Source organism: Bufo gargarizans, chromosome 10 (genome assembly GCF_014858855.1).
Source record: "Bufo gargarizans isolate SCDJY-AF-19 chromosome 10, ASM1485885v1, whole genome shotgun sequence".
Classification (NCBI taxonomy): domain Eukaryota; kingdom Metazoa; phylum Chordata; class Amphibia; order Anura; family Bufonidae; genus Bufo; species Bufo gargarizans.
The window spans coordinates 28,554,728-28,582,381 of NC_058089.1; the positions used below are offsets into that span (position 1 = coordinate 28,554,728).

The 27,654-nt window shown below is 42.6% G+C and overlaps 1 protein-coding gene across 1 annotated transcript in view; it reads left to right on the forward strand.

Moving 5' to 3' along the window:
- The window catches only part of LOC122920024 (mucin-2-like), a 354,839-nt gene that overhangs the window by 261,283 nt on the left and 65,902 nt on the right, over nucleotides 1-27,654 (forward strand). The window contains exons 32-40 of the mRNA XM_044269233.1: nucleotides 3,851-3,882; nucleotides 10,580-10,751; nucleotides 21,074-21,172; nucleotides 22,624-22,677; nucleotides 25,233-25,264; nucleotides 25,713-25,841; nucleotides 25,924-26,022; nucleotides 27,151-27,279; nucleotides 27,358-27,456. Of these exons, the coding sequence (XP_044125168.1) occupies nucleotides 3,851-3,882; nucleotides 10,580-10,751; nucleotides 21,074-21,172; nucleotides 22,624-22,677; nucleotides 25,233-25,264; nucleotides 25,713-25,841; nucleotides 25,924-26,022; nucleotides 27,151-27,279; nucleotides 27,358-27,456 (845 nt within the window). The remainder of the gene's footprint in view (nucleotides 1-3,850; nucleotides 3,883-10,579; nucleotides 10,752-21,073; nucleotides 21,173-22,623; nucleotides 22,678-25,232; nucleotides 25,265-25,712; nucleotides 25,842-25,923; nucleotides 26,023-27,150; nucleotides 27,280-27,357; nucleotides 27,457-27,654) is intronic.

Consider the following 27,654-nt stretch of genomic DNA (forward strand, 5'->3'; position numbering starts at 1 on the left):
AGAAACGTTTTTACTTTCCAGCAAGGTGCAAACATCTGTTCTTTTTGGCACAAGTCAATAATAAATTTGTTTAAACTCTTTTGTGCCAAAATTCTGCCAGCAACAGTAAACCTTTCCTATTGGAATGGTAGATTTACATCACTTGGAAATTATCACATAAAACTGACCTAAAAATCATAACCTTAAAGGGAATCTGTCAGTTCCAAAAACACCCCCAAGCTATAGTAAGCTGTGTATAGTGTAAGTGGTGCTGAGTCTGGTTATGTAATTTTTATTTTCATAATCTCTTGCATTCTGACACTATGCTGCAATAACCCAAATGCATTGAAAGGACTCTCGTGCTTATGCATATGATGAGGAGGACTCCCCATTGCTCCGATGCTAGCAATTAGCATACAGAGCAGGAGACTATACCTGGGGCCACAGCGGGGGAACGGAGCGGCGCCCAGGAATAATAGTAAGTGCAGTGAGATCCCTGGGCGCCGCGCTACATATCCTGATAGTTTACAATATTTGGATCCATGCAAGGTCTTCTTTAAGCTAAATGGTCTAAAGCTACACCATATTTGTTATCCAATATCACTGCAGTAATAAATTTGGTGTATCTGACTGCCTGAGTGATGTATTTGTGCCAGTATTAGGGGTTTTGCTCCATGCCTGGCAAATTGCATTTATTAAGTTGGTGACCAGATGTTTTGTTGGTATAGCATCAGTTTTATCTGTATTTCTCATGGCAACTTTTTGCAAAAAAAAGTCACAACTTACCTCAAAGTCGGAAGAGTACTCCAATCCCCTAATGGAGTACAAACTGTTGGAAATCACTATTATAAAGAAGGTTAGACTTCAGAATTAAATAGTGGGGATCATTTATCATGCTCATCTGTCTAGCATTAGACCATAGTAGTGGATTAGCCTGTCACTATTTTGCATAGTATTTAAAAAGAGTCACACAGCAGGTAATGAATGAGGCGATGCGTCTTTGTATTTATCAGGGCACACATGGATCGTGTGCAATTAGACTTTCCGTTGGTCAGCTCAGAAATGAGGTGCTAAAGTGCAGCAAAAAAAGTTGCATATTAGAAAAAAATTCCAATATTCGATAAAAAGTCCCATATTAGGGCTGTTTCACACGAGCGGATGCCATGCGTGACATCCGCTGCGTGAATGACAGCCAAGACCCGATGCAGACAGCAGAAGCACGGAGCATTAACATAATTCATAATGCTCCGGGCCTCTCTGTGACCTCTTTACTACGAAATCACAGTGACAACTTTATCTCACTGTGATTTCGTAGTAAAGAGGTCACAGAGAGGCACGGAGCATTATCAATCATGTTAATGCTCTGTGCTTCTGCTGTCCGCATCGGGTCTTGGCTGTCATTCACGCAGCGGATGTCACGCACGGCATCCGCTCGTGTGAAACAGCCCTCAGATATAAAAAGTCGCAGCCATATATTCATGTTTATGAAAAGACGTCAACCTGCTGATGTTTCTATGTAAATACAATTGTTGCACGGCCAAACTTAGCTGCACGGACCAAATTTGCAGATAATTCCGGTGGAAAAAAGGTGCACTTGCATGAATCAGCCTAAATACACGCCAACTAAACCACATCCCCAATATCAGTCAAAAGCAAAAAAAAACTATCAAACCAGTAAAAAGGGACAAATAAAGAGGTGCAAAACAAAGAGTAAACGCTACTAAAAATTAGACAAAAAAAAGGTGCAAACCAAACAACAATGTTAAGTGGCCCCCAGTGTGCGCCATTTGGCAAAATTGTTGCAAGAAAGCTAAAATGTGACTCTCCAAAAAAGAGAGCATAAAGTTTCTTGTTAACACATTACCCCCCCAAGGGTTCTATTAGGCGGTAAGGTACTTTATCATTTGCAAGTGACAAGCGACAATTTGGAGAGTCATGTTCATTCAAAAGATGTTCAATCACACAAAACAATAATCTCTAAACAGTTTTTGCTGTTTGCTTGTTATTGCAGTTGTGGCTCTTTTTTTTCCGCTATAGTAAGGTTTTTCTAAATGGTTATCTTGGTTGTGCAATGGATGTGTAGTGGTGCTTGCATAGAAATGAACGGGGTTGCAGTGGCACCGCGACTGCAGAATCGCGAAGAACCCAAGACTGCTGGGGCCGTGGCAAACATGTGAGTCGTTCTGTGACCCCATTCATTTTCATGCTAGTCCTGCTACACTACGATCTTTGGGTGTGACCGCTGTCGCGCCACCAAGATCGCCATGTAGCCGAACCCTTACGCTTCTAACAACTGGCAGATTTCTAGTTAGATGGGGGGATGTGGTGGTGACTAACAATAATGTTTCGGTCAGAGTGTCTTTCATGGGCTGTTTTTTTTGTGTCAAATTTACAAAATGTAGCACACTTTTTGTTAAATTTGTTGCAGAAAATGCCTATGGATTTTTCAGTCTTAAAGGAGTTGTCTCATCTTAGAAATTGGTGGCATATCGCTAGGATATGCCACCAATGTCAGATAGGTGCGGGTCCCACCTCTAGGCAGGCATGGCATGGCACAAACCACAGTAAATATGGCACAAATATGTTGTACATGTGGCACAAATGTCTACTCTGCTGACAAAACGGGCACAATCACTCCACTTTTCTGGCGCAGCACTCCTGTTATATTACCCTCTAAGTTTACACTGTCTAAATATCAGACAAGATTAGGCATTTTGCCCCAGATACTTATACATTTTTGTCTACCTTTACACCACCTATTGGTTGGCTTTAATGTGTACCAACAGTTTTGCACCAAAATGTTGATGCAAATTTGGTGCACGTTTGTGACCCTGAAGCCATACTCCTTTCCTGCTATTCCATACCCCTTGATGAGCAAGGTGCAAAAGGTATGCCAAACATATAATAAAAGTGATGCAAAGCATGTGCAATATATACAGAATTTTGGCACATTTACCTTAATTAATCTCTCCCATTGGGGCACATTTATTAACCTTGCCTGTTAATAAATGTGCCCCAATGCATTCTGAATCCATAACGATCTCACAAACGATCAAAACGGATCAGTTCAGGCCCAATGCATTCTGAATGGATAAGGATCCGTTCAGAATGCATCAGTTTGGCTCCGTTCCGCCTCCATTCCTCTCTGGATGCGGACACTAAAATGATGCTTGGTTTCCGCCTGGCGATACGGATCCGTCCTGACTTACAATGTAAATCTATAGGGGCGGATCTGTTTTCACTGACACAATATGGTGCAATTGAAAACGGATCCGTCCCCCATTGACTTTCAATGTAAGTCAGGACGGATCCGTTTTGACTTTTTTTTTGACAGAATAATGCAAACGGATCCGTTCTGAACGGATACAAGCGTTTGCATTATAGGTGCGGATCCGTCTGTGCAGATACCAGACGGATCCGCACCTAAAGCAGGTGTGACAGTAGCCTTACACTGGTCTAATTAATTTGCACATGAAAAAAGTCGCATCTTTGAGGAGAAAAGTCACATGTGTTCACGAAACTGTGACTTTTAATGCAAAAAAAGTAGCATTTCAGGACTGAAAACTGACAAAGAACAATACACCATCCCTGGAGTGGAGTAGAAATTAGACTGTTTTTGTGACAACTTCAGAAAACTTCTGAAAAAATAAAATAATAGTTGAGTGAGGTGCAAAACCGAAGCAATTTCAGCGGTAAACAGAACTTTAAAAAATTTGCATTTTTTAGACTAAAAACAGGCACAAACACTTTAGAAAATGTTCCCCATATTATTTTATTTTTTACTGAATGGGTTGATAGATTTGTTAATGCATATACTGCTAAAATGAAAACCGTGCATTTATATAACGATATTATTTTTTTTCCCCTGTAGTCTGTTTGGCGGCTGATGGAACCAATTATCGGGTACATTTTGTGTTTTATACATTCATTTAGAATAGTTTTAGAATGTATTCATGATTATAGACAATGAAGTTCATAGAGAAGTGGGGACATATCGCCAAATCAAAATGAGTTGCCCTTTCTTGTTGGGGCCTTTCTCCCCCATTGTGTCAGGATAAGAGGTACCAATGCATTTTTGTTCCCTTAGTTAAAAAGAATGGCTTTGCATTTATGCTCCCAACTTAAAGTGAACCTGTCACCCACATGTGACCACATAAACTGGACATTCTATATAATTCCCATTCGCATTATCTTTCGGACACCCTATTTTTTATTTATTTTTATTTGCTGTGCTTTACCTCTATTACACAGCGAAACTCTTTCCCTGCTGTTCATTATAATGAGCTTTCCCATGTCATCTCGCCACATTTTCTATCCACTGCATTCCAAATCACACTATTGGGTCTTTAATGCACTACTTTTGCTTCGAATAACAGCGCATACATGATCAATATAATATTGAGGTCATATTTTATTGAGGCGCAAGATTAAATCAGAATGCTCAGGTGCGGGATTTTGGCGTGAATTGAAAGTACGATAGAGCTGTCATTCAACAGAGAGGGGAGGAGATTAGCATAATGAGCTTGAAGAAGTCGGACTCCTCACCTTTACGTTGGCAGTGCCTATCGGACTTATCTTTCCTTATTTACATAACGAGCAGGAAAATTTTACAGGTACGAAGACATCCTTTAAAAATGGTTACCTTTAACTGAACAGTACATTGTAAGTAAGTGACAATACAATTAACTTATGGGGATCAAAGAGTGTGACAGGTTCACTTGAAGTGCTTATGCCCCTTGTATAAGGTCAACTCATTGGGTATAGGATCATCGGGTTTAGTGCCAAACTCAGCTACTATTCCTTTCTACCTATAACCATTTGCAGCTATGGGATGATGATCATGTATGTAATAAACATCAATATGTTCACAGAATTATTTTATTCCTTTACTTTTGCTTCCTCCAGGATTTGCTATGTTGTAAGAACTGAGGAAAAAGAGAAAATATTTGCAAGGACTTAAAGGGGTTGTCAGCTTTTTACTATTGATGACCTATCTTCAGGATAGATCATCAATATCAAATCAGTGGGAGTCTGACTACCAGCAATCTCGCCGATCAGCTGTTTAAAGAGAAGGCAACGCTCATATGATCGCTGCCCTTTCTCACCTGTTTATCTGCCGCAGTAATTGCAGTGGTGAGCAGGTGTAATTAGGCTACTTTCACACCTGCGTTCGATCGGATCCGCTCATATTAATGCAGACGGTGGCTCCGTTCAGAACGGATCCGTCTGCATTAGAACTTAGAAAAATTTTCTAAGTCTGAAAGTAGCCTGAGCGGATCCGTTCCGACTTTACATTGAAAGTCAATGGGGGACGGATCCGCTTGAAGATTGAGCCATATGGTGTCATCTTCAAGCGGATCCATCCCCATTGACTTACATTGTAAGTCGGAACGGATCCGCTCGCCTCCGCACGGCCAGGCGGACACCCGAACGCTCACTGGAGCGGATGCATTCTCAGTGGATCCGCCTCCACTGAGAATGCATTAGGGCCAGACGGCTGCGTTCAGGGCCGCTCGTGAGCCCCTTCAAACGGAGCTCACGAGCGGACACCTGAACGCAGGTGTGAAAGGAGCCTTACAAGTATGGTGTTCCGATTCACTCCTATGGGCCGGCTCCGTAGTATTCACCTGAACAGGAAGGAGCCATCCCATAGAAGTGAATGGGGATGCCATATGTCTAATTACACCTACTCAACACCGCAATTGCTGTGGCAATCGGGTGAACAGAGGAGAGAAGGCAGTGCTGCTACAAGTGCTGCTTTCTCTTCAAACAGCTGATAAGTGGGGGTGCTAGGAGTTAGATCTGATATTGATGACCTATCCTGAGGATAGTTCATCAATAGTACTAAGCGGACAGCCCCTTTCAAAGGGTTTTTTGAGACTTATATACTGATGACTAGAGATGAGCGAATTTTTCAAAAATGTGGTTGTTTCGCCGAATTTGGTTCGATCCGAATTTATTTGCGGTGAATCACGTTAAAATATGTCTATTTCCTAGCTGCAGAGAGCCTTTATAGTGGTGGAGAACACTGTGCCTTGTAGTAACATGCATAGGGAGTCTGCTGTGGTAGTGAAATAATACTGTGAGTCAGTATGACATGCAGATGACAGGCGTCGCTCTCAGAATCACTGCACACTTCACTTATTTGGGCATTGGGCAGTCAATGGGCCAAAACTGACCAAATAACTCAAGTATGAACTCAGCCCTACAGGTCGATGTTAGCGCCAAGGAGAAGCGCACTCCTTTTACACGATTGTCAGCTGATTCCACAAAGATGTCTACAGAAACTGTTCTATTAAAAGCTTATACAAGTAAAGCCCCCTGACACCCTCCCCCCGCTGTACCATGGGGGTCCTCCTGAAACCACCATTTACCCTTGTCTTGTGACTTCAAGGTCTGAAATGACTGAAACGTCAAGATTTGGAGTCACAAAATAGACATTCTTCCACAATTACCTATGTACTCATTGAAGGATATGTCACAATAAAAGCATTTTATTTGCATAGTAACCCTGAGTGTGCGGTGGTATCTCTCTTACTATTGTAAAGCTGGATTACATCCACTCCACTGAAGCACGAGTGCAACCCAACCAATTTACTTTTAGAGTGGAAAGGGTGTCAGCAGTAAGTTTGTGTTGATGTCACTAAACATATAACTACACCACTGAACGGCAAATACAGATGTAGCAGGGGTAACACACACACTCTTAACTCAAATTTCTTAACTCATCGCGTTATCTTGAAACAAAAGCCATTGAAAAGAAATTGCTTAACGCATTTAGTTGCATTTAGTTTAGATAACATGTCTCATAAAGCATGTTCGTTAACCCTGCTACATCCGTATACACTGAGCAAAAATATAAACACAACACTTTCGGTTTTGCTCCCATTTTGCATGAGCTGAACTCATTACTCTCAAATATTGTTCACAAATCTGTCTAAATCTGTGTTAGTGAGCACTTCTCCTTTGCCACGATAATCCATCCCACCTCACAGGTGTGGCATATCAAGGTGCTGATTTGACAGCATGAAGACAGCATGATTAGACAGTATGAAGACAGGTATGCCCACAATAAAAAGCCACTCTGAAATGTGCACAGTTTTGTCTTACTGGGGGGGGGGGGGGGTCAGAAAACTAGTCAGTATCTGGTGTGGCCACCATTTTTCTTATGCAATGCAACACATCTCCGTCACATAGAACTGATCAGGTTGTTGATTGTGGCCTGTGGAATGTTGTTTCACTCTTCTTCAGTACCTGTGCGAAGTTGCAAAATATTGTCAGGAACTGGAACATGCTGTTATATAAGCCAATCCAGAGCATCCCAAACATGCTCAATGGGTGACATGTCCGGTGAGTATGCTGGCCATGTAAGAACTGGGATGTTTTCAGCTTCCAGGAATTGTGTATAGATCCTTGCAATAAGGGGCTGTGCATCATCATGCTGCAACATGAGGTGATGGTTGTGGATGAATGGCACAACAATGGGCCTCAACATCTTGTCACGGTATCTCTGTGCATTCAAAATGCCATCAATAAAATGCACCTGTGTTTGTTGTCCATAACATACGCCTGCCCATACCATAACCCCATTGCCACCATGGGCCACTCGATCCACAACATTGACATCAGCAAACCGCTCACCCACACAACGCCACACACGCTGTCTGCCATCTGCCTTGAACAGTGACAACCGGGACTCATCCGTGAACAGAACACCTCTCCAACTTGTCAGACGCCATTGAATGTGAGCATTTGCCCACTCAAGTCAGTCATGATGACGAACTGCAATCAGGTCCAGACCCTAATGAGGATGAGGAGCATGTAGATGAGCTTCCCTGAGACGGTTTCTGACTGTTTGTGCAGAAATTATTTGGTTATGCAAACCGATTGTTGCTGCAGCTGTACAGGTGGCTGGTCTCAGATGATCATGGAGGTGAACATGCTGGATGTGGAGGTCCTGGGCTGGTGTGGTTACACGTGATCTGTGGTTGTGAGGCTGGTTGGATGTACTGCCAAATTCTCTGAAATGCCTTATTGGTAGAGAAATGAACATTTATTGCATGGGCAACAGGTCTGGTAGACATTCCTGCAGTCAGCATGCCAATTGCACGCTCCCTCAAATGTTGCAACATCTGTGGCATTGTACTGTGTGATCAAACTGCACATTTCAGAGTGATCTTTTATTGTGGACAGTCTAAGACACACCTGTTCAATATTCATGCTGTCTAATCAGCACCTTGATATGCTACACCTGTGAGGTGGGATGGATTAAGAGAAGTGCTCACTAACACAGATTTAGAAAGATTTGTGAACAATATTTGAGAGTAATGGGACTTTTGTGTATGTAGAAAATGTTTCAGATCTTTGAGTTCAAAATGGGAGCAAAACCGAAAGTATTGCGTTTATATTTTTGCTCAGTGCATTTTACTTTAACCACTAATACACGACAAAAAGGGCTTTAGAACATTTAACTGCACCGCTGAATATATTTTACTTTTGCCACTAATACACACCAAAAAGGCCTTTAGAACATATAACTGCACCGCTGAACGGCAAATACATTTCTTTTGCCACTAATACACGACAAAAAGGGCTATAGAACATTTAACTGCACCCCTGAATGACAAATATATTTTTATTTTGCCACTATTACACGACAAAGGGGCTTTAGAACATATAACTGCACCGCTGAATGGCAAAAAGGCCCTTATTTTTTTCCACTTATACACGTCACAGAAGGCTTTAGAACATATAACTGCACCGCTGAACGGCAAATATATATTTCTTTTTACCACTTATATACTCCACAAAAGGCTTTATAACATATAACTGCACAGCTGAACGACAAATATATTTTTCTTTTGCACTAATACACAACAAAAAGGGCTTTAGAACATATAACTGCACCTCTGAACGGCATATAGTCTCTTATTTCTTTCCACTTATACACGCCAAAAAAGGCTTTAGAACATATAACTTCACCGCTAAATGGCAAATATATTTTTCTTTTGCCACTAATACATGACAGAAAGAGCTTTAGAACATATACGGTCAGGTCCATAAATATTGGGACAATGACACAATTCTAACATTTTTGGCTCTATATACCATCACAATGGATTTGAAATTAAACAAACAAGATGTGCTTTAACTGCAGACTGTCATCTTTAATTTGGACCAGACTGTAACTGCACTGCTGAAGGACAAATATATTTTTCTTTTGACACTAATGCATGACAAAAAAGGGATTTAGAACATATAACTGCACCGCTGAACGGCAAATATATTTTACTTTGGCCACTAATACACAACAAAAATGGCTGTAATTTTCGCACTTCACTGCACAACGGCTAATAAGCCCTTTTTCCCCACGAATACAAGCCAAAAAATGCTTTGGAACATTCAACTGCACCGCTGAACGCCATATAATCCCATTTTGTTTTCCACTTATACACGCCACAAAAGACTTTAGAACATATCATTTCACCGCTGAACGGCAAATATATTTTTCTTTTGCCACTAATACACAACAAAAATGGCTGTAATTTTCACACTTCACCACACAACGGCTAATAAGCACTTTTTCCCACTAATATAAGCAAAAAAATGCTTTAGAACATTCAACTGCACCGCACAAGGGCAAATAAGACATAGAAATATTTCCTTGTAATAAACCCTGTTAATGGCTATATCGAACACCACTTGCACCCTAATAACAATAACGGTTTGCTGGAATTACAGAGCTGTATAATTGTAATTTAAATCCCCAGTCAGTGCAGAAAGGTGTAATAGGATTGTTCCTATTACCCAGGCTGTAACCTCCCCTACTGAACCCTGTTCAAAATAAAGGCTGTGAAATGATTCCTCCCTATCCTTTCCCTACACCTTGAATAATCTTTACCTGCACAATCTTTTTTTAGCACAATCAAGTTTTTTGTAGCACTGTTCCTAGCGCCTTCTGACATCTCTCCTTGCACTAAGTACACTGGGAAATGGCAGAATCAGAGATGACTGAGGCTATTTATAGGGCTGTGACATCACAGGGCTGGCTGCTGATTGGATGCATGCATGGCATTATGGGTGATCCCCCCTTACCAGAGTTCCTTGCTCCATGTCCGCACACGTGCAGCAGCAATTTTAGGAAAAAATGTGATTTGTTACCATAAAGCATGAGGAAATTCGGATTCGGTGCGAATCGAGTTTTTTCCAGAAATTCGGATCGAATTCCGCTTCGTTAACTTAAATTCGCTCATCTCTACGGATGACCTATCCTCTCGATAGGTCATTAGTATCTAATAAGTGGGGGTTTGGTATCCGGGACCTCCACCGATCAGATACTGTTGGCCTTTCCAAAAGATAGGTCATCAGTGTAAAGTTCTTAGAAAACCCCTTTAAATGTGTAATTTATTAGATTATAGATTATATTCTTACCCATCCAGAGTGTTCTTTGTATTACAAACTGTGCTGACCTTATCACAGGGGAACAACTAGATGGGATGAAGAGGTAGCAATCACATCTTTGTCCTGACACCTAAGGGGCCCCAGATGCCCCTCTATCACAAAAGACAAAAAGACATCAGTATTTTTTTTTATCTTTTAGCCTGGTAGCGCATGGATTCAGGGTTGCCAGAATTGCACTTGCCTAGACGGTGAAACTAACTGTCAGATGGTCCCTTGTCCTGATGTCATACCACTAACATGCAATCAACCAGGATATCAGCTCAAGAGGGTTGAAAATCCAGATAATCCTTGCTGTATCATAAACCAGTGCGGTACGTATATCAATCAAAATGAAATGCTGGCCTTCTCCTATTGTTAACAAGATATTGTGCAGGATTTTAAAAATATGTCTGCTTTCTTCTAAAAAGACAACCACACATGTCCATGGGCGATAGAAAGCAATGTTGCTGAGCTGCAATACCATACATACAGCATCACACATATCGGTGTGATGCAGGCCTCTCTCTTTAATTCTGTACAACTGTATTAGATTTCATGCACATGACCGTATGTATTTTGTGGAACGGAACAGCTGGCCCCTAAAAGAACAGTACTATCCTTGTCCGTAATGCAGACAATAATAGGACATGTTCTATTTTTTTTGCAGAATGAAAATACGGACATACGCAAATGTAATGCACACAGAGTAACAATTTTTTTGCGGACCCATTGAAATGAATGGTTCTGAATACGTTCCCGCAAAAAAAAAACAAAAAAAACGGACACAGAAAGAAAATACGTTCGTGTCCATGAGCCCTTATTGTGAGATCGGAAGTTAAGGAAAAAATAGACTTGGGTGCATAAAGAGTTTACTAAACTATGATAAAAGATATATGTACAAAAAGTTATACAAAGATAAAGTAAAGTAACAGTCACAGAGAGTAGTACAGACAAATGGGTAGGCTCCATCGACCAGAGCCCAACATGGCACTAGGCCGACGCTCATATGATACAAAGAGAGGTGATGATAGTAAGACATCTTACTCTGATGATGTCTTTGTTCCATAGCTAAGTGTTTTCTGCTCTCCTAGCCCCACCTAAAGATTAGTACGCATGTACAGTTACCTCATACTGCAGAAATGTGGCCAGGTATAGACATCACTAAATACGGTAACTTCATGAAGTTAAAGGGGAAGAACTAATTTAAAAAACTTGCTTTACAACAACCCATCCAAGGCAGGGGTGACGAGTTATGTGACTACAAGTCTCAGAAATGTTGAGGAACCAAAAACATTTGTGCAACTTGTCTGTAACTTGCTTTCTGGGACTATTTTAGGGCTGTGTTTTGGTTGTAAAAAGTCTGTGCAATTGCAGACAGGTAACATCGTTTGCAACTTGCAGTATCTGCAATGGTGGCAAAGTTACACGCAAATTAGGACCTGCAACCAAAAATCCAACAGCATTGGATTTTTGCGATGGTTGTTTTTCAGTCACAGCAGGTTACATGTCCCATCTCTACTCCACTGACAAATATAACAGTATATGCAATTTTGCAGTGTGTCTCATGGCACTCATGGCTCTGTAGCAGAGTCACAGATTAAAGGGGTTATCCCATGAATAATATAAAAAATGAAAAATCATATATCATATATAGTGATGTCCCGAACTATTCGCCGGCGAACAGTTCCCGGCGAACATAGCTTGTTCGCCGCGGCGGGCGAACATATGTGATGTTCGGTCCGCCCCCTATACATCATCATTGAGAAAACTTTGACCTTGTACCTCACAGTCAGCAGACACATTCCAGCCAATCAGCAGCAGACCCTCCCTCCCACCTCCTGGACAGCATCCATTTTAGATTCATTCGGAAGCTGCATTCTCAGTGAGAGGAGGGACAGTGCTGCAGCTGCTGATTCAATAGGGAAAGCGTTAGGTAGGGCATTGTTCTGTGTCCACAGACTCATCTGCTGTAAGGACAGCGTCCTGACAGCACCCCAAAATGCCCTTTTCAGAGCTGGTACATCAGTGTGCTTTTTTTTTTTTTATATATAATATATTGCAATTGCCTGGCTGCCCATGTGTCAGAGGCTGCAGGCTCAGTCACAGACAGCACATGCACACCATTCATACAGGGTGTGACAGAAAATACCTCGCAGATAAAAAAAATATATATTTAAAATTTTTCTGTGATATAATCACATTTGCAAGCCCGTGTGTGTCAGGCCCACACAGACTGTACTGTGGCCACTGGCTAGTGGCTAGGCCTCCACTCATACCATTACAGGGTGTCATTCACTCAAATACCTTGCAGATAAAAAAAATTATATTTAAAATTTTTCTGTGATATAATCACATTTGTAAGCCCGTGTGTGTGTCAGGCCCACACAGACTGTACTGTGGTCACTGGCTAGGCCTCCACTCATAACGTTACAGGGTGTCATTCACTCAAATACCTTGCAGATAAAAAAATATATATTTACAATTTTTCTGTGATATCACAGTTGCAAGCCCGTGTGTGTCAGGCCCACACAGACTGTACTGTGCCCACTGCCCACCACATATATAGGGTGGCAAAGTACCTTGCACGCATAGTACCCTTTATCTAAAAAAAAATGACAGGCAGAGAGAGGCCACCCTGAAGGGGCCGTTGTGGTCGTGGTGCTGTGATTTCTACTGGCCCTGGAATAATGCAGAGTGTTCAGAGGCCACGTACCCTGAACCCCAAAAATTCGGAGAAAATAGTTGACTGGCTTACACAGGACACCCAATCTTCAACAGCTTCCGCTAAGAACCTTGACGCACCATCCTCCTCCAGCTCAGCTTTGGTCACCTGCTCTCAAGTTACCACTCTCCCGCTCGCCGCCACCACTACCACCACAGCCACCAAAGCCGCTTCACTTGACCCCTCAGAGGAGTTATTTACACATCAGTTGGATGAAATTAGTAATGCGCAACCATTATTGCCAGAGGATGTAGATAATAGGGATATGTCTCAGTCAGGCAGCATTACACACATGAAAGTACAGTGTGATGATGATGTTGTACCTGCTGCTGCTTCCGTTGCTGAGGTGTCAGATACAAGTGAAGTGGTTGATGATGACGATGTGTCCGTGGGTGCCTGCTCGAAGAGAAGAAGAGGGGGAAAGTTCAGAAGGTGAGACAGAGAGGGAGGAGACGAGTTGGAAGCAGGGGAGGTCGTCGCAAGGAACTAGTGGCACAGTCAGACAGCATGTATCGGCAGCCGAGGTCAGCGAGACAGCACGCCAATCAATGCATGCTGTTGCCACCACCAGAATGCCGTCATTGCAAAGTTCAGCAGTGTGGCATTTTTTTTGTGTGTCTGCCTCTGACAACAGCGATGTCATTTGCAACCTGTGTCAAAAGAAACTGAGCCGTGGGAAATCCAACAACCAACTAGGTACAACTTCTTTGCGAAGGCACATGATCTCACATCACAAACGCCTATGGGATCAACACATGATGACGAGTAGAAGCAGCACACAAGCTCAAAGCCACCATCCTCCTCCTGGTCCAGCATCTTCAGCCACGTCAACCACTGCTGTCCTCTCTCAACCACCCGCCACTCCGCCTCTCACCTTCAGCAGTTCCATCTCATCTGCCCACAGTCAGGTGTCTGTAAAGGAAATGTTTGAGCGTAAGACGGAACTCTTAGCCCGCCAGCTTTTACCATACCAGCTGATGGAGTCTGAGGCCTTCAGAAAATTTGTCGCTATTGGGACACCACAGTGGAAGGTACCCGGACAATTTTTTTTTTTTCAAATAAGGCAATCCCAAACCTCTACTCAGTGATTGAAAAGGAAGTCATGGCATCTCTGGCATACAGTGTTGGGGCAAGGGTCCATCTGACCACTGATACCTGGTCTGCAAAGCACGGTCAGGGCAGGTATATCACCTACACTGCGCATTGGGTCAACCTGCTGACAGCTGCCAATTATGGAATGCGTGGCTCTGCAGCAGAGTTGGTGACACCGCCACGACTTGCAGGCAGGCCTACTGCCACCTCTTCTACTCCTCCTACTCCATCCTCTTCCATAACCTCCTCGGCTGAGTCCTCTTCTGCTGCAGCGTCTGGCTGCACATCAACTGAATCCCCCCAGCTCCCCAGGGGCTATTCCACATCCCGGATACTGACAGTGTCACACTGTCTTGGGGTTGACTTGCCTGAAAGCAGAGAGCCACACCGGACCAGCACTCCTGTCCGCCCTGAATGCACAGGTGGATCAGTGGCTGACCCCTCACCAACTGGAGATCGGCAAAGTGGTGTGTGACAATGTAAGCACTTTGTTGGCGGCATTGAATTTGGGCAAGTTGTCACATGTGCCGTGCATGGCACATGTGTTGAATCTCATCGTACAACGCTTTGTGTCTAAGTAGCCAGGCTTACAGGACGTCCTCAAGCAGGCCAGGAAGGTGTGTGGCCATTTCAGGCGTTCCTACACGGCCATGGCGCACTTTTCAGACATTCAGCGCCGAAACAACATGCCAGTGAGGCGCTTGATTTGCGACAGCCCGACACGTTGGAATTCAACACTCCTAATGTTCGCCTGCTCCAACAAGAAAAAGCCGTCAACGAGTATTTGTATGACCGCGGTGCTAGGACAGCCTCTGTGGAGCTTGGAATTTTTTTGCCACGTTACTGGACGCTCATGCGCAATGCCTGTAGACTCATGCGTCCTTTTGAGGAGGTGACCATCAGCGACCTCATCCCATTTGTTTTCTCTCTGGAGCGTGCCCTGCGAGGAGTGCTGGGTCAGGCTGTAGATGAGCGTGAAGAGGAAGGGAAGAGTTGTGGTCACCATCACCACCAGAAACAGCCTTGTCATCATCGCTTGCCGGACCTGCGGCAACGCTGGAAGAGGAGTATGAGGAAGAGGAGTCAGAGGAGGAATGTGGCTTTGAAGAGGAGGAAGACCAACCACAGCAGGCATCCCAGGGTGCTCGTTGTTGTCACCTATCTGGGACCCGTGGTGTTGTACGTGGCTGAGGGGAAGAACAGACTGTCAATGACATCAGTGAGGACGAGGAACGGGAAATGAGTAGCTCGGCATCCAACCTTGTGCAAATGGGGTCTTTCATGCTGTCATGTCCGTTGAGGGACCCTCGTATAAAAAGCATGAAGGAGAACGACCTGTACTGGGTGGCCACGCTACTAGACCCCCCGGTATAAGCAGAAAGTGGCGGAAATGCTACCAAATTACCGAAAGTCAGAAAGGATGCAGCAGTTTAAAACCAAACTAAAAAATATGCTTTACACAGCTTATAAGGGGGATGTCACAGCACAATGGGAATCTAACAGGGGAAGAGGTGAAAGTAATCCTCCTCCTACCACGATCACGGCGGCAAGGACAGGACACTTTACAGATGTGTTGTTGATGGAGGACATGCAGAGCTTTTTCAGTCCTACACATCGCCACAGACCTTCGGGATCCAGCCTTAGGGTACTTTCACACTAGCGTTTTTCTTTTCCGGCATAGAGTTCCGTCCTAGGGGCTCTATACCGGAAAAGAAATGATCAGGCATATCCCCATGCATTCTGAATGGAGAGTAATCCGTTCAGTTTGCATCAGGATGTCTTCAGTTCAGTCGTTTTGACTGATCAGGCAAAAGAGAAAACCGTAGCATGCTACGGTTTTTTTTCTCCGGCGGAAAAAACTGAAGACATGCCTGAACGCCGGATCCGGCATTTTTTCCCATAGGAATGTATTAGCGCCGGATCCGGCATTCAGAATACCGGAATGCCGGATCCGTCGTTCCGGCATGCGCATGCGCAGATCGGTAAAAATGCGGAAAATGTACAAGACGGATCTGTCGGTCCGCATGACAAGCGGAGAGACGGATCCGTCCTTGCAATGCATTTGTGAGACGGATCCACATCCGGATCCGTCTCACAAATGCTTTCAGGCAGCAGCAGATCGGCGGATCCGGCGGCCAGTTCCGACGACGGAACTGCCCGCCGGATCACACTGCCGCAAGTGTGAAAGTAGCCTAAGAGAATGACTCGACCGACAGGTAGCAGACTACCTCGCCTTAACTGCAGATATCGACACTCTGAGGAGCGATGAACCCCTTGACTACTGGGTGTGGAGGCTTGACCTGTGGCCTGAACTTTCCCAGTTTGCGATAGAACTTCTGGCCTGCCCCGCTTCAAGTATCCTGTCAGAAAGGACCGTCAGTGCAGCAGGAGGCATTGCCACTGACAAAAAAAAGTCACCTCGGTCAAAAAAGTGTTGATTACCTCACCTTCATTAAGATGAATGAGGCATGGATCCCGAAGGGACTGACAGTGGGGGATACGTTTGACTAACAAAAGGCTTGATGACATGCCTTGGCCTCAAAATGGTCCCCACGCTGCTGTATTTAATGTCTGCATACCGGATGACTTTTGTGAATTCTCCGCCACCAACTAGGGTTCAAGCCGCAATGTTTTAGTCGCCTTTCTGCCTGGAAAACATAAATTTTTCCGGCCGCTGCTACAGCAGCGGCTGCAACAATGCCTAATTTTTCAGGCATGTGTACATGCCTAATTTTTCTGGCCTCTAGTGCTGCACTGTGGCTTCAAAAACAAAACTAAAAAAAGGCACATACATGTGTCAATTCCCCTTCGTGGTCGGTACCTTGTTGTGGTGAAGGGGCTTGCGTATCACAATGAAGCATCATCACCTCTATGAGTGTGTTGGCAATGTTGCCATCCCCAGATAAGGCCCTTGCTTCATTATGATCAGACTAAAAGTGATCGGCTGGATAATTTTTCATAGAAAAAACTTTTTTTTTTTTTTTGTTGTATGGGTTTTAATACATAAAATAAAAAAATCATAATAAAGTCTCTTAATAGTTTATTAGAAATAATGCAGACAATTAAAAAAAATCCCCATCAATTCCAATACAAAGCAAGTACAGAGCTCAGAACAAAATTACTTCAGGATGTCGTTTATTCGACAATGATTAATCAATTCGACACACGTCCCCGGATAGGGGACGTAACAGGGATTAAACTGATAGGAATAATACTAGTTAAGACACCACTCATATAGTGGGTGTCACAGCACATTGCCCCAACTTGGGAGTAAGAGGACCGACCAAGATGCTTTTTCCATCTCCCGGTTCCTAAAATCAATTCAGTTTGGTGTATCAGAGTTTGGTCTGTCACTGTGAAGGCAGTCGAAGGTACCCGGCCTACATTTTTTTTCACAAAAGACATTCCCTGATATGGGACGTAACAGGGATTAAACTGATGAGAATAGTATTACAGAAAATGGCACTCATATCGGGTGTGACAGTAAATTGCACGGCGCAGACGCAATGACCGTGGATTCAAACAAAGGGGAGCAAACCAGCGTTTTTTTAACCATCTCCCCGTTCGAAAAATCTATTCAATTCACCTTTCGGGGACTCTTGGTGTTGTACGTGGCTGGGTGGATGAAGAAACCTTCAATGACATCAACGGGACATGGCTAGCTTGGTATCCAACCTTGTGCAAATGGGAAGTTTGCGGTTGGGCAAATGAACTGCTTGCAGTTGTTTGCGGTGCATTAAAAGGGGAGTTTGGTCTGTCAATATCTGTGAAGCGGGCGTAACCCTTACACTGCCTGATTGATACAACATCATACCTGATCGTATACACACACTGGATGTTTTAAACCACGTTGTTCAAAAACATTTAGGATTGTTAGGTGATTTATGCCCTTTATGGATTAAAATCCAACTCTGCGTCAACTATGTAATTTTCCATGGGAGTTTTGCCATGGATCCCCCTCCGGCATGCCACAGTCCAGGTGTTAGTCCCCTTGAAACAACTTTTCCATCACTACTGTGGCTAGAAAGAGTCCCTGTGGGTTTTAAAATTCGCCTGCCTATTGAAGTCAATGGTGGTTTGCCCGTTCGCGAACATTTGCAGAAATTTGCATTCGCGAACAGAAAATTTTATGTTCGCGACATCTCTAATCATATAATACATGACACCTTCTTTCTAACAAAGCTAGAACCAGCCCTGTACCTCACATGGATCCAGAGATCTCCCCATTCATTGCTCTGATAGATTTATACTAAGCTAGCAGCGCAAGAGAAGTGTCTTTTCTGCTGCAGAGAAAGGGGCTTGTCCATTCTGCTGGAGCTCTCTCCTTATCACAGTTCAGGAGGCAGTTGAAGGATGAAACTGAGCATGTGTAGAAATCTCAGTGAGCAGGACAAAGAAATAAGAATAAGAACAAACAGCAAATTGCAAATTGATTATTGATGGCCACACAGTTTTGCGCGTAAAGGTGCACTCGTGTGATGCGGATTTTGTTGCAAAAATTTATGCTATAGAAAATTTGTTCCATTCAACTGAATGAGGCTTGCAGAAATCCATGTATTTGCTGCCCCATTCAAATGAATGGAACTGTCAGTGCACCTTAAATCCAGGGCTACACGGTTGACATGTGACATATAGGTTACAACTGCACTGCAACTTGTTTCTTGCGACATTCATGTTGCACCAATGTCACACAACATATTTTATAATCCTAGACTATGGTGTTGCACTGCGACATGCTGTGACACAACAATCGCACAAAATCCCATCTTGGATCATGTCATCTGGGTGCTTTCCGCATCTGTGTGGCTTTGACACAAATTATTAAACATGTCCTATTCTTGTCCATTTTGCTGACAAGAATAAGTACTTCTACAATTTGGCCTTTGAAAAGTATCAGATTCACACAGAACACATCTGTATGTTGCAGATCCGCGATTTGTGGACCACAAAACAAATACAGTCTTGTGCAAGAGACCTAAAACTGAAACCCAATTAACAAAATCAATCCAACTAAAAAATGCACAACAAACAGCTAAAACACTCCAACCTCTGCTGCAGCGCACTTCATACATTACCCCCTCAGAGTGGTTTTACACATTTAGTGGATAATTTATTATACATAATTTATTATTATAATATTATTATTATTAGTTAATATAAATAATTTATATACTGTTGGCAATGTGAATAGTGATGGGTGCAGTAAAGTCCCGGGGAAGCATGAAAAAGGGGTGTTCGCACCAGGAGTGTGTCACCAAGGGTCCCGGCCTGGGTGGAGTAAAGGCCCTAGATATAGGTGGCCACCAAGTTAGTTGGTGGACACCAAGACAGTTAGCTTAGCTGGCTCCAGCTATTACGAGGCAGGCTTTTACTGGGAACAGGCAATGTGTTGGGTTGGTGCCTGTTCCCCATGCTCCAGTTCAGGATTTTGGAATATGCCCATGTCCAGGGATGGTATTTAATCCTGTTTCTGGACTTGGGTGTGGCTCCCAGTCTGGGGAAGGAGACAGAGTTTTTGTGAAACACAGTCCTGCTGGAGGCTCTGGAAGAGTGGTCTCAGCTGGACTGGCTGAGGGGCCATGGGGCTAGATGCTAGCCGGACTGTTGGGGGATGCCGTGACGCTTGGGCGCAAGTGGTCACAAGGCCGGAGTTGGGAGGACTACTGGGCCACGCTCCCCCATAAAGGCACTGGACTTTAGACCGTGTGTGAACAGTGCTCTGTACAGCCAGGAGGCTGATAGACATTGGGCTGGGAAAGCCACATGTTATGACCGTGTGTGAATGGTGCTTTAGGTGAGTCAGGTTATGCTATGTTTAGTAAGAGCCCAGCCGGGCAGGTGTTTATTTTGTATCATTTATGTTTGTTTTGCTGAGGTGCCAAATAAAGCGAAGTTTGGACATGAAACTTGGTGTCTGGCAAAGATACATGTGTGAATGACCCCCAGAGTAGAGCTAACCCTCCACAATACATAATTGTTTAACATATTTACCAAACTTATCATGCCAGTTTTTCATTTTAATGCATTCCATGAATGGTGTCTGGGTTGTGGGTGGGCTGATTTAACAAATTTGCATGCCAGGTGATACATTTGGCGACAACTGAAACAGTGGCTAAGTGATGCATAACAGATCAAACATGTGTTTCAAGTTAAAAATGTAAAAATACATAGTAAAATCATCCTCCTTTTCCCATTTCCCAATGCTGCATTTTTCAGACCATCGGACATTAGGAAATACCAAACTATAAGAGGTACCTCAGGATTAAAAAAACAGAAAATTGAAAAAAATAAAAATAAATCTAATTAGTAAACCTTCCCTGGTGTTTAAATGCAGTGGAGAGGTCATGGTCACTAACTTTGGAAGTTTTGTGTAGAGGAGGTTAATAGTTTTGATCAGCTCCTGTTAACCTTAGTAATCTGCTGACCACTGTAACAAGCAGGGGTGCACCACCAATGAGGCCAGGTGAGGCGATCGCCTCAGGCAGCACCAGGTAGGGGCAAGAGGGCGGCAGCAGAAGGGCCATGGGCAATGAACGCTTTCGTTGTGGCAAAGGGGTTAGGTTAAGAAATTAGCATGGGGGGCCCGTCTCAGTTTTTGCCTCAGGCAGCAGAAAGACTAGGTGCACCCCTGGTAACAAGCATCAATGGCGGATGAGGTCACCTCATTAAATCTGTTATGAAAGGTTGGGAACAGTGCAGCCCTGTACTCTGCCCTCCCCACTGCACCTACATACTTACACAATCTGCCCTAAATGGTGGTCCACAACTTGGCAACGGTCCCTGACTTTATGGGGCAAAGATTTTCAAGGTAATACATTGAATACATTTTTTTCTTCCTAGTGTGCAATGTAAGTTTATGCGGTCCACTACTAAGCTCGTGCTCAAGCGGTTATAAGCCTATTTTCTCGCTGACTGGCTGCTGTGTGAGAGTTACTTGTGGTAAGTTACTACCATGTTAAATATGTGAAAACACCTTATACTAGCTGCCTCTTAATATTCTAATAAAAAAGTATCTGCTAACAATTGCTTGTTTTCTATGCATATTAGGACATTGAAGTTAAATGGGTTATGCAGTGGTGTAATATTCCTGACCTATCCTATAAGTATCGGTGGGGTTCTGACAACTAACACTGTGCCTATCAGCTGTTTGGAGGTGTTACAGCTCTCGTGCGAGCACTGTGTTCTCTTTAAAGGGGTTGTCCAAGGGAGGATTACTTATCTGCTTCACTGCTCCAGCTTTCTTGTCCAGGCCTGCAATGCTCCACTGGGTTCTAGTGATGTCAACATCCGATTTGACATCTCCGCAGCGAAACACAGGCCGTGGTGGTGTCAGGCTCCCCTTGAGATCATGTCATCATTTGTCATGACGCAAGGAGAGCTTGACACCACCGCAGCCTGTGATTTGCTGCGCGATGTCAAACTCGATGGAGCCCAACAGAGCATCACAGGCCGGGAGAAAAAGAAGCATGGAGCCAGCACCGTGAAGCAGGTAAGTAATCTTCTCATTGCAGATCCTGGACACACTCCCCCATTTTTGCAGAATCCCTTTAAAGTTTATCTGCATGCCTGCTCCTGTATCATCCGTGCAGTTTAATTAGAGCTGCTTATCCTATTCATTACAATGGGACAAAATGATACAACTACAAAGACCACTTCATCCCCATGAACTGGCCAAAATTAGTAAGGCTAGTTTCACACTAGCATCTGAGAGCTCCAACAGGCTGTTCCAGCAGGGTATAGCCTGCCGGAGCTCTGTGGATGTGGCCTTGCCCTTAGGCTTTAATCCGGCCGATTCTCAGCATATTTGCAGGGTTAGGTCCTCATTATAGTTAATGGAGTCGGCAAGCATTCCAGCAGCTTCCAGAAATTGCTGATAAAGAGAGCTTTGGCAGGTTATTCCCTGCCAGAACAACCTGCTGGACCTCTCAAATGCTAGAATGAAACTATTTTTAATGGCAATCTTATGGCTTTTCCTATTTGGTCTCTGCATGGGAGACCAAAATGGCCAAAGAACATTTCCTACAGAGCACAAAAATGCCACTTTCCCAGTTGGAACAAAAAGTGATATCTGATGCTTTCACTGAGCTTATCACAAAAAAAAAAAAAAAAAAAGATTGGATATTGTTCAAAGGTCTTTTCTTGTCTGTACAAATTATTTAGAAACTTTAATGCTTAATTTACATGCTCCGAAGAGCAGCCAATTATTTAGAATGAGAATGAGCGATAGCTACTGCACACCCACACCCAGAAAGCTCTAGCATCATCAAAACAAAGGTGCATCCCATAGCTGGGCAAGGCAATTAAAAATAGATACTTCTGTGCTATGATAACACTCTATTGTAAAACACATTTTATAACCCGTGAGAACCTAAATTATTATTTAATTGTAGTTCCAGAGCCTGACTTCACAATAACCACCTCTGTGGCCAGCCGTCCAAGTGCAGGTATGTGATTAAATTTATAACCATTTTACAAGACCCTACCTCTACATCTTCAAGTTTATTTGCAGTAGAGTCATTGTTATGGAAGCAGAACATGTGACTGCTATGGGGCCTGGGGTCAGGAGCCGGACCCAGCACTGCACTTCTTCCTCTGTTCCCAACTGAAATTTACAACATTTTCCGGCAACCCACTATAGTGGTGGTTGCTCGCAGACAGTTTTATCATGTACTTTGTGGGAAGCAGGAGACAAATAGCTGTGTGAGAGAATGTACTGTATTTCTACCAGTTTGGTATAAATACATTGAAAAGCATGGTGTTAAAGTTCTGCCCGGCAGATGTACAGTATGCCAAAAGAAAAGCATCAATTTGACATATGTCTTGGCATCGTTTTTGATGGTGTGTGTAACTGCTTTGCATACGTTGGGTTTATGTGTTTACTGGTATAATCTAATGAAAGTTACAATCTAAGTCTAGTTTCATATTGTCGGAATCGTTCCAGCAGGTTAGAGAAAAGCCTGCTGGAGGTATATGGATCCAGCATTACCAGGTGTTACCAGAATTACAACCGGCCCTATTGACTCTAACGGGGGTCTGGCGGAGATCTGGCCGCTGCCCAGCCAATATGTTGGGATTCGGTCAGACAAATATTGTTGCATGAATCAATCTGATTCTAAATGTGTAAATTGTTTATTCCTTTAATCAGTGAATGATAACTCATGCATAACGGACAACTACCTTTTCCAGAGACTTTCCTTTACTCTGAGCTTACCTTTCTTAGACAACCCAGGCTGGTTAGCCATAGAAGTTGGTTCTTTATTACACCAAAATAATCCCACTGCAGTTGTGTGCAAAAACATAGCAATATGGCAGGAATTGTCAATACATCTCATCAACAGACATCAGAAGGCCTGTCTGGGGCAGTGTACAGCATTAGTACTAACAACTCATACACTTGACAAGTATCAGATCAGCATGGTATGGCAAGGCATAAACATCGTTCGCTGCTGATGCTGGCTGCTTGGTAACAAAGCTAGAGTCGCCCATGCTGCCTAACTAAATAAAAATGGTTATATGCAGAGTTCTGTATGCCCTTAAAAAAAGTTTACTCCTTATCAACATTCAGAGTAGATAAGTTCTGCTGCTGCCAAGCGTGATAACATACTTAGAGCTGACACCATCCTGCAACAGCTGGGATGAAAGCCAGCTCTCAGCCTGGTCACTTGATCCAGTAGGTGCAGGAATAAAAAAAAGACAACATCTAACCAGTTTTCCCACAAAACTATATATCAATCTGCTCAAATCCTTCTGCTCTGTAAAGTTCTGCCTACAGAATACACTGCATTTTGTGGTGGTAGGTTCTCTTTAAAAGAAGTCCAGGGGAGAGCAGCACTACGTATGCCTCGAGAGGTGTTGTCCAGGTGGTAATCCTCCAGGGAAAGATGGGTGCAAGCAGTGTCGGATCCAGGCCTGTGGTCCCAGACAATAATGCTCAAAAATAGTAAAACTGCAGCACTCCTCCAATTAAAAGCATTGTGATTATTTATTCAGAAGGCATCAACACAAGGCAAAGTTTCGACTTGAAAAAGACTCAGGACTGAATAAATAATCATAATACTTTGAATGGAGAAGTGCTGCAGTTTTACTATTTTTGAGGTTCTCTTTAAGTGACATACTATTTACTCTTGAAGTCATTAAAACAGAGGTTCACTTAGGCTGGGTTCACACGCGCTGTAAAATGCCCAACAAGGAGAAACCAATGCTTCCCTATGGGAATGGTTCTCACCTGGGCGTTTTACAGCGCGTACGATTGCGCTGTAAAACGCCCGACGCCCCAAGAAGTACATGAGCTTCTTTGGGGTGTCTTGTCGCGCGTTCCCGTACATAGACTTTCGGGAACGCGCGACAATGGGCGTTCGCTTGTCTCTGTATGCGCGATTGCAAGCGCCGGTACAATCGCTCATACAGAGTGCTCCTTTCAGAACGCTCAGGTGTGAACCCAGCGTTAGGGTAGGTTCACATTCCTGCTAAGGTAATCCGGTGATCTGTTCTGGCAGAGGAACAGACTACCAGAGTTTCCATATCTAGGATAGCCAGAAACCACTGCATCCCTGGATCCCAATTTGCTATAATAAGATTTAGTGGCTTTCTGGCCTAAATACCTTCTGGTGGTAAATTGGTATCCGACGGTACGTGACGGTGTTCGGCGATGCTAAATGCAGTAACTCTGGTAGTCTGTTCCTCTGTCAGGACAGACTACCTGAGTACCTTAGCGGAGATGTGAACCTACCCTTACCCTTTCTTTGTGCACTGTGGATGTTTGCCTAATCTACAAAAAAAAAACATGACTAGTGCAGTTGTTTGTGTGTTATTAGTTTACTTATACTACACTTTTCTATTGTTGTGACTCAGCAATCAGACTGTAAATCAGTCTCTCTGTTATAAGGCCCAGATCACTTGGTTTAGATTTTAAGACCTGCATTGCATATATCTTGCATGGATGGATATTAGATTTTTGGACTGTAAATATAACTTATTTATTTTTTATTTTTTTCCAAAGGAGTGTGCATTATTAACAATTTACAGTACACGGTAAGTCTACACATGGACGGTCAATATTATGAAAAAACTCTTATGGTGAATAATTCATTGACTTCTATGGGAGAGTTTTCTAGGCATGCCCTGTGACCTGTGCAGAAGTCATTGCACAAAGAAAGAATAGATAAGCTCTGACAATCACTTATTGTGAATGGTGGATCCTTCCTCATCTATACACAGAGGTGATATCATTACAGGCAGGATTGGAATGACAGATAAGCAGATAACTGAAGTAAAGTGATCTGTGCAGACCAAGGAGTGGCACCTATTATTTTTCCTAGAGACCAGTGGGAAAACTGATGGATTTTTATGTTTGTTTGTTTTTTAATATAGATATTGACATGGAAAATTAAAAATGACATCACCAAAAGTTATATAAAAATATGTTAAACATGAATTAAACAATAGGTCATTTTAACAATTTACTCATTCTGGTTTTCAGGAAGGACAATCTGTTTTTGACCCCAATGACGATTGCACATATTATAAGTGCGAGATGTCAGATGAACAACTTGTTACAGTTACAATTAAGCAGATTTGCGAACATTACAGCTCAAGTGACTGCAAATATGTAAGTAATTAATAGACTTGTTCAGTGAAAATTCTCATGTTGAGTGGTTTCATTATGATTTTTTTTTTTTTTTTTTATATAGGGTGAGGAGTATGTGCCACCTACCAACCAGTGCTGCGGGCAGTGTGTCCAAAAATCCTGTGTTGTCATTACAGCAAATGGAACTGCTATACTTCTGAGCGTATGTCAACGTCATAGTTAACTCAACAAAATATTTTAAGATTTTAGCAAAACCCTTCATAGAGGGTAACATAACCACTGCGTGCCCACATGTAGACACATAACCAAAGACATCTCATTACATAATACCGAAAAATAATCAGATTTTTAAAAAAGCCAGTAAACTCAAGTCACATATCTCAAGATGTTGAGCCAAGTAGAAAATAAAAACACATCCGTTCTGTAATAATAATTATTTTAAGTGCTTGCAAATTCTGCAGTGCTGTACAATATATTACAGGATATAGTAGCATACAATTGCAGCCAAGTACAATGTTAAAATATAAACATAAACCGAGAGGGTTGCACAATCTACAAGGAATAGAGGTGATACAATTAGAATACAATTATCGGTTATACTATTGAACATGACAATAGTGACAAGATTCATATAATATTTATTAATAAGCACAGATTAAATTGTGTGGACCAGTTGTCAGTGAGGTTATCTAGCATCAGAAGTTAGATATTGTAAGACAAGGAACAAGCACAGAGAGCTGTAGGGCAGAAAGTATTCATACTGATATATAAGAAAAAAAGGACAATTTTTTCAAACTATAAGCTTAAAAATTTTGAAAAAAATTGAAACTACCGGTCTAAAATCTGTATGCAAGGAATCTTGCCTTATCCCCCCTCCCAAAAAATAAATGAAAAAAAGTTGCAAAAATCACATCACTAACCCAGCAAATAACACTATAACTGTTAACTGAACTGAGCAAAAAAATTCTAAACTGTGGACTTGTAGACTGAAATGACCTGAATTGGTTAAAGTACAGCAGATGTTCAACTACTTAAAAAAATAGAAGCAGTACATACTGTAAAATAGCAAAACAATACAAAAGTATTTAGCTCATCAACCCACACCACAACAACCACAAATCTTACGCAGGATCTTCAACTCTGCCCAGTCTTAGTTTACAAGCTCCCAGTGATAACTGGACATGTACCATAGCTTGAAGTTTGCCTAGATTAGTACTTGGCGGAGCAGGGGAGCACACTGCACAGTAGGGGGCATGCAGCTTTACCCTTCTGGTAGTTAGGTTTTATTGAGAATGAAGAACAGTTAAAGTCTGCTCATTCTGCTTTACAGGAAGGAAAATCTCTTTCTTCCCCTGATGACAAATGTACAACTTATAAATGTGTGAATTCAAGCGGACAACTTGTTACTGTTACAGAAAAAGAGACCTGCCAATATAGCAGCTCAAAGGACTGTAAATATGTAAGTAATCAATGCATTTGTTTAGTGAAAATGCTCCTGTAGAATGATTTTATTATTAATTATGACTTCTCTATTTAGGGTGAGGAGTATTTGCCACCTACGAACCAGTGTTGCGGACAGTGTGTCCAAAAATCTTGTGTTTTTATGACACCAAGCGGAGACCTTATGCTTCTGAATGTATGTTGATAACTTATAAGCATATAATGACATCATAGTTTAGGAGCTTGAGCATGTTCTATTTATATTAAAGGTGTTATGCAGTGATATTTATATAATTATACTGTAATATAATTCACTTACCAATAATAAAGTGTTAGGCTAAGTTCACATCACCGTTTAACTTTCCCTTCTTCTGATCCATCAGAAGAAGAGAAA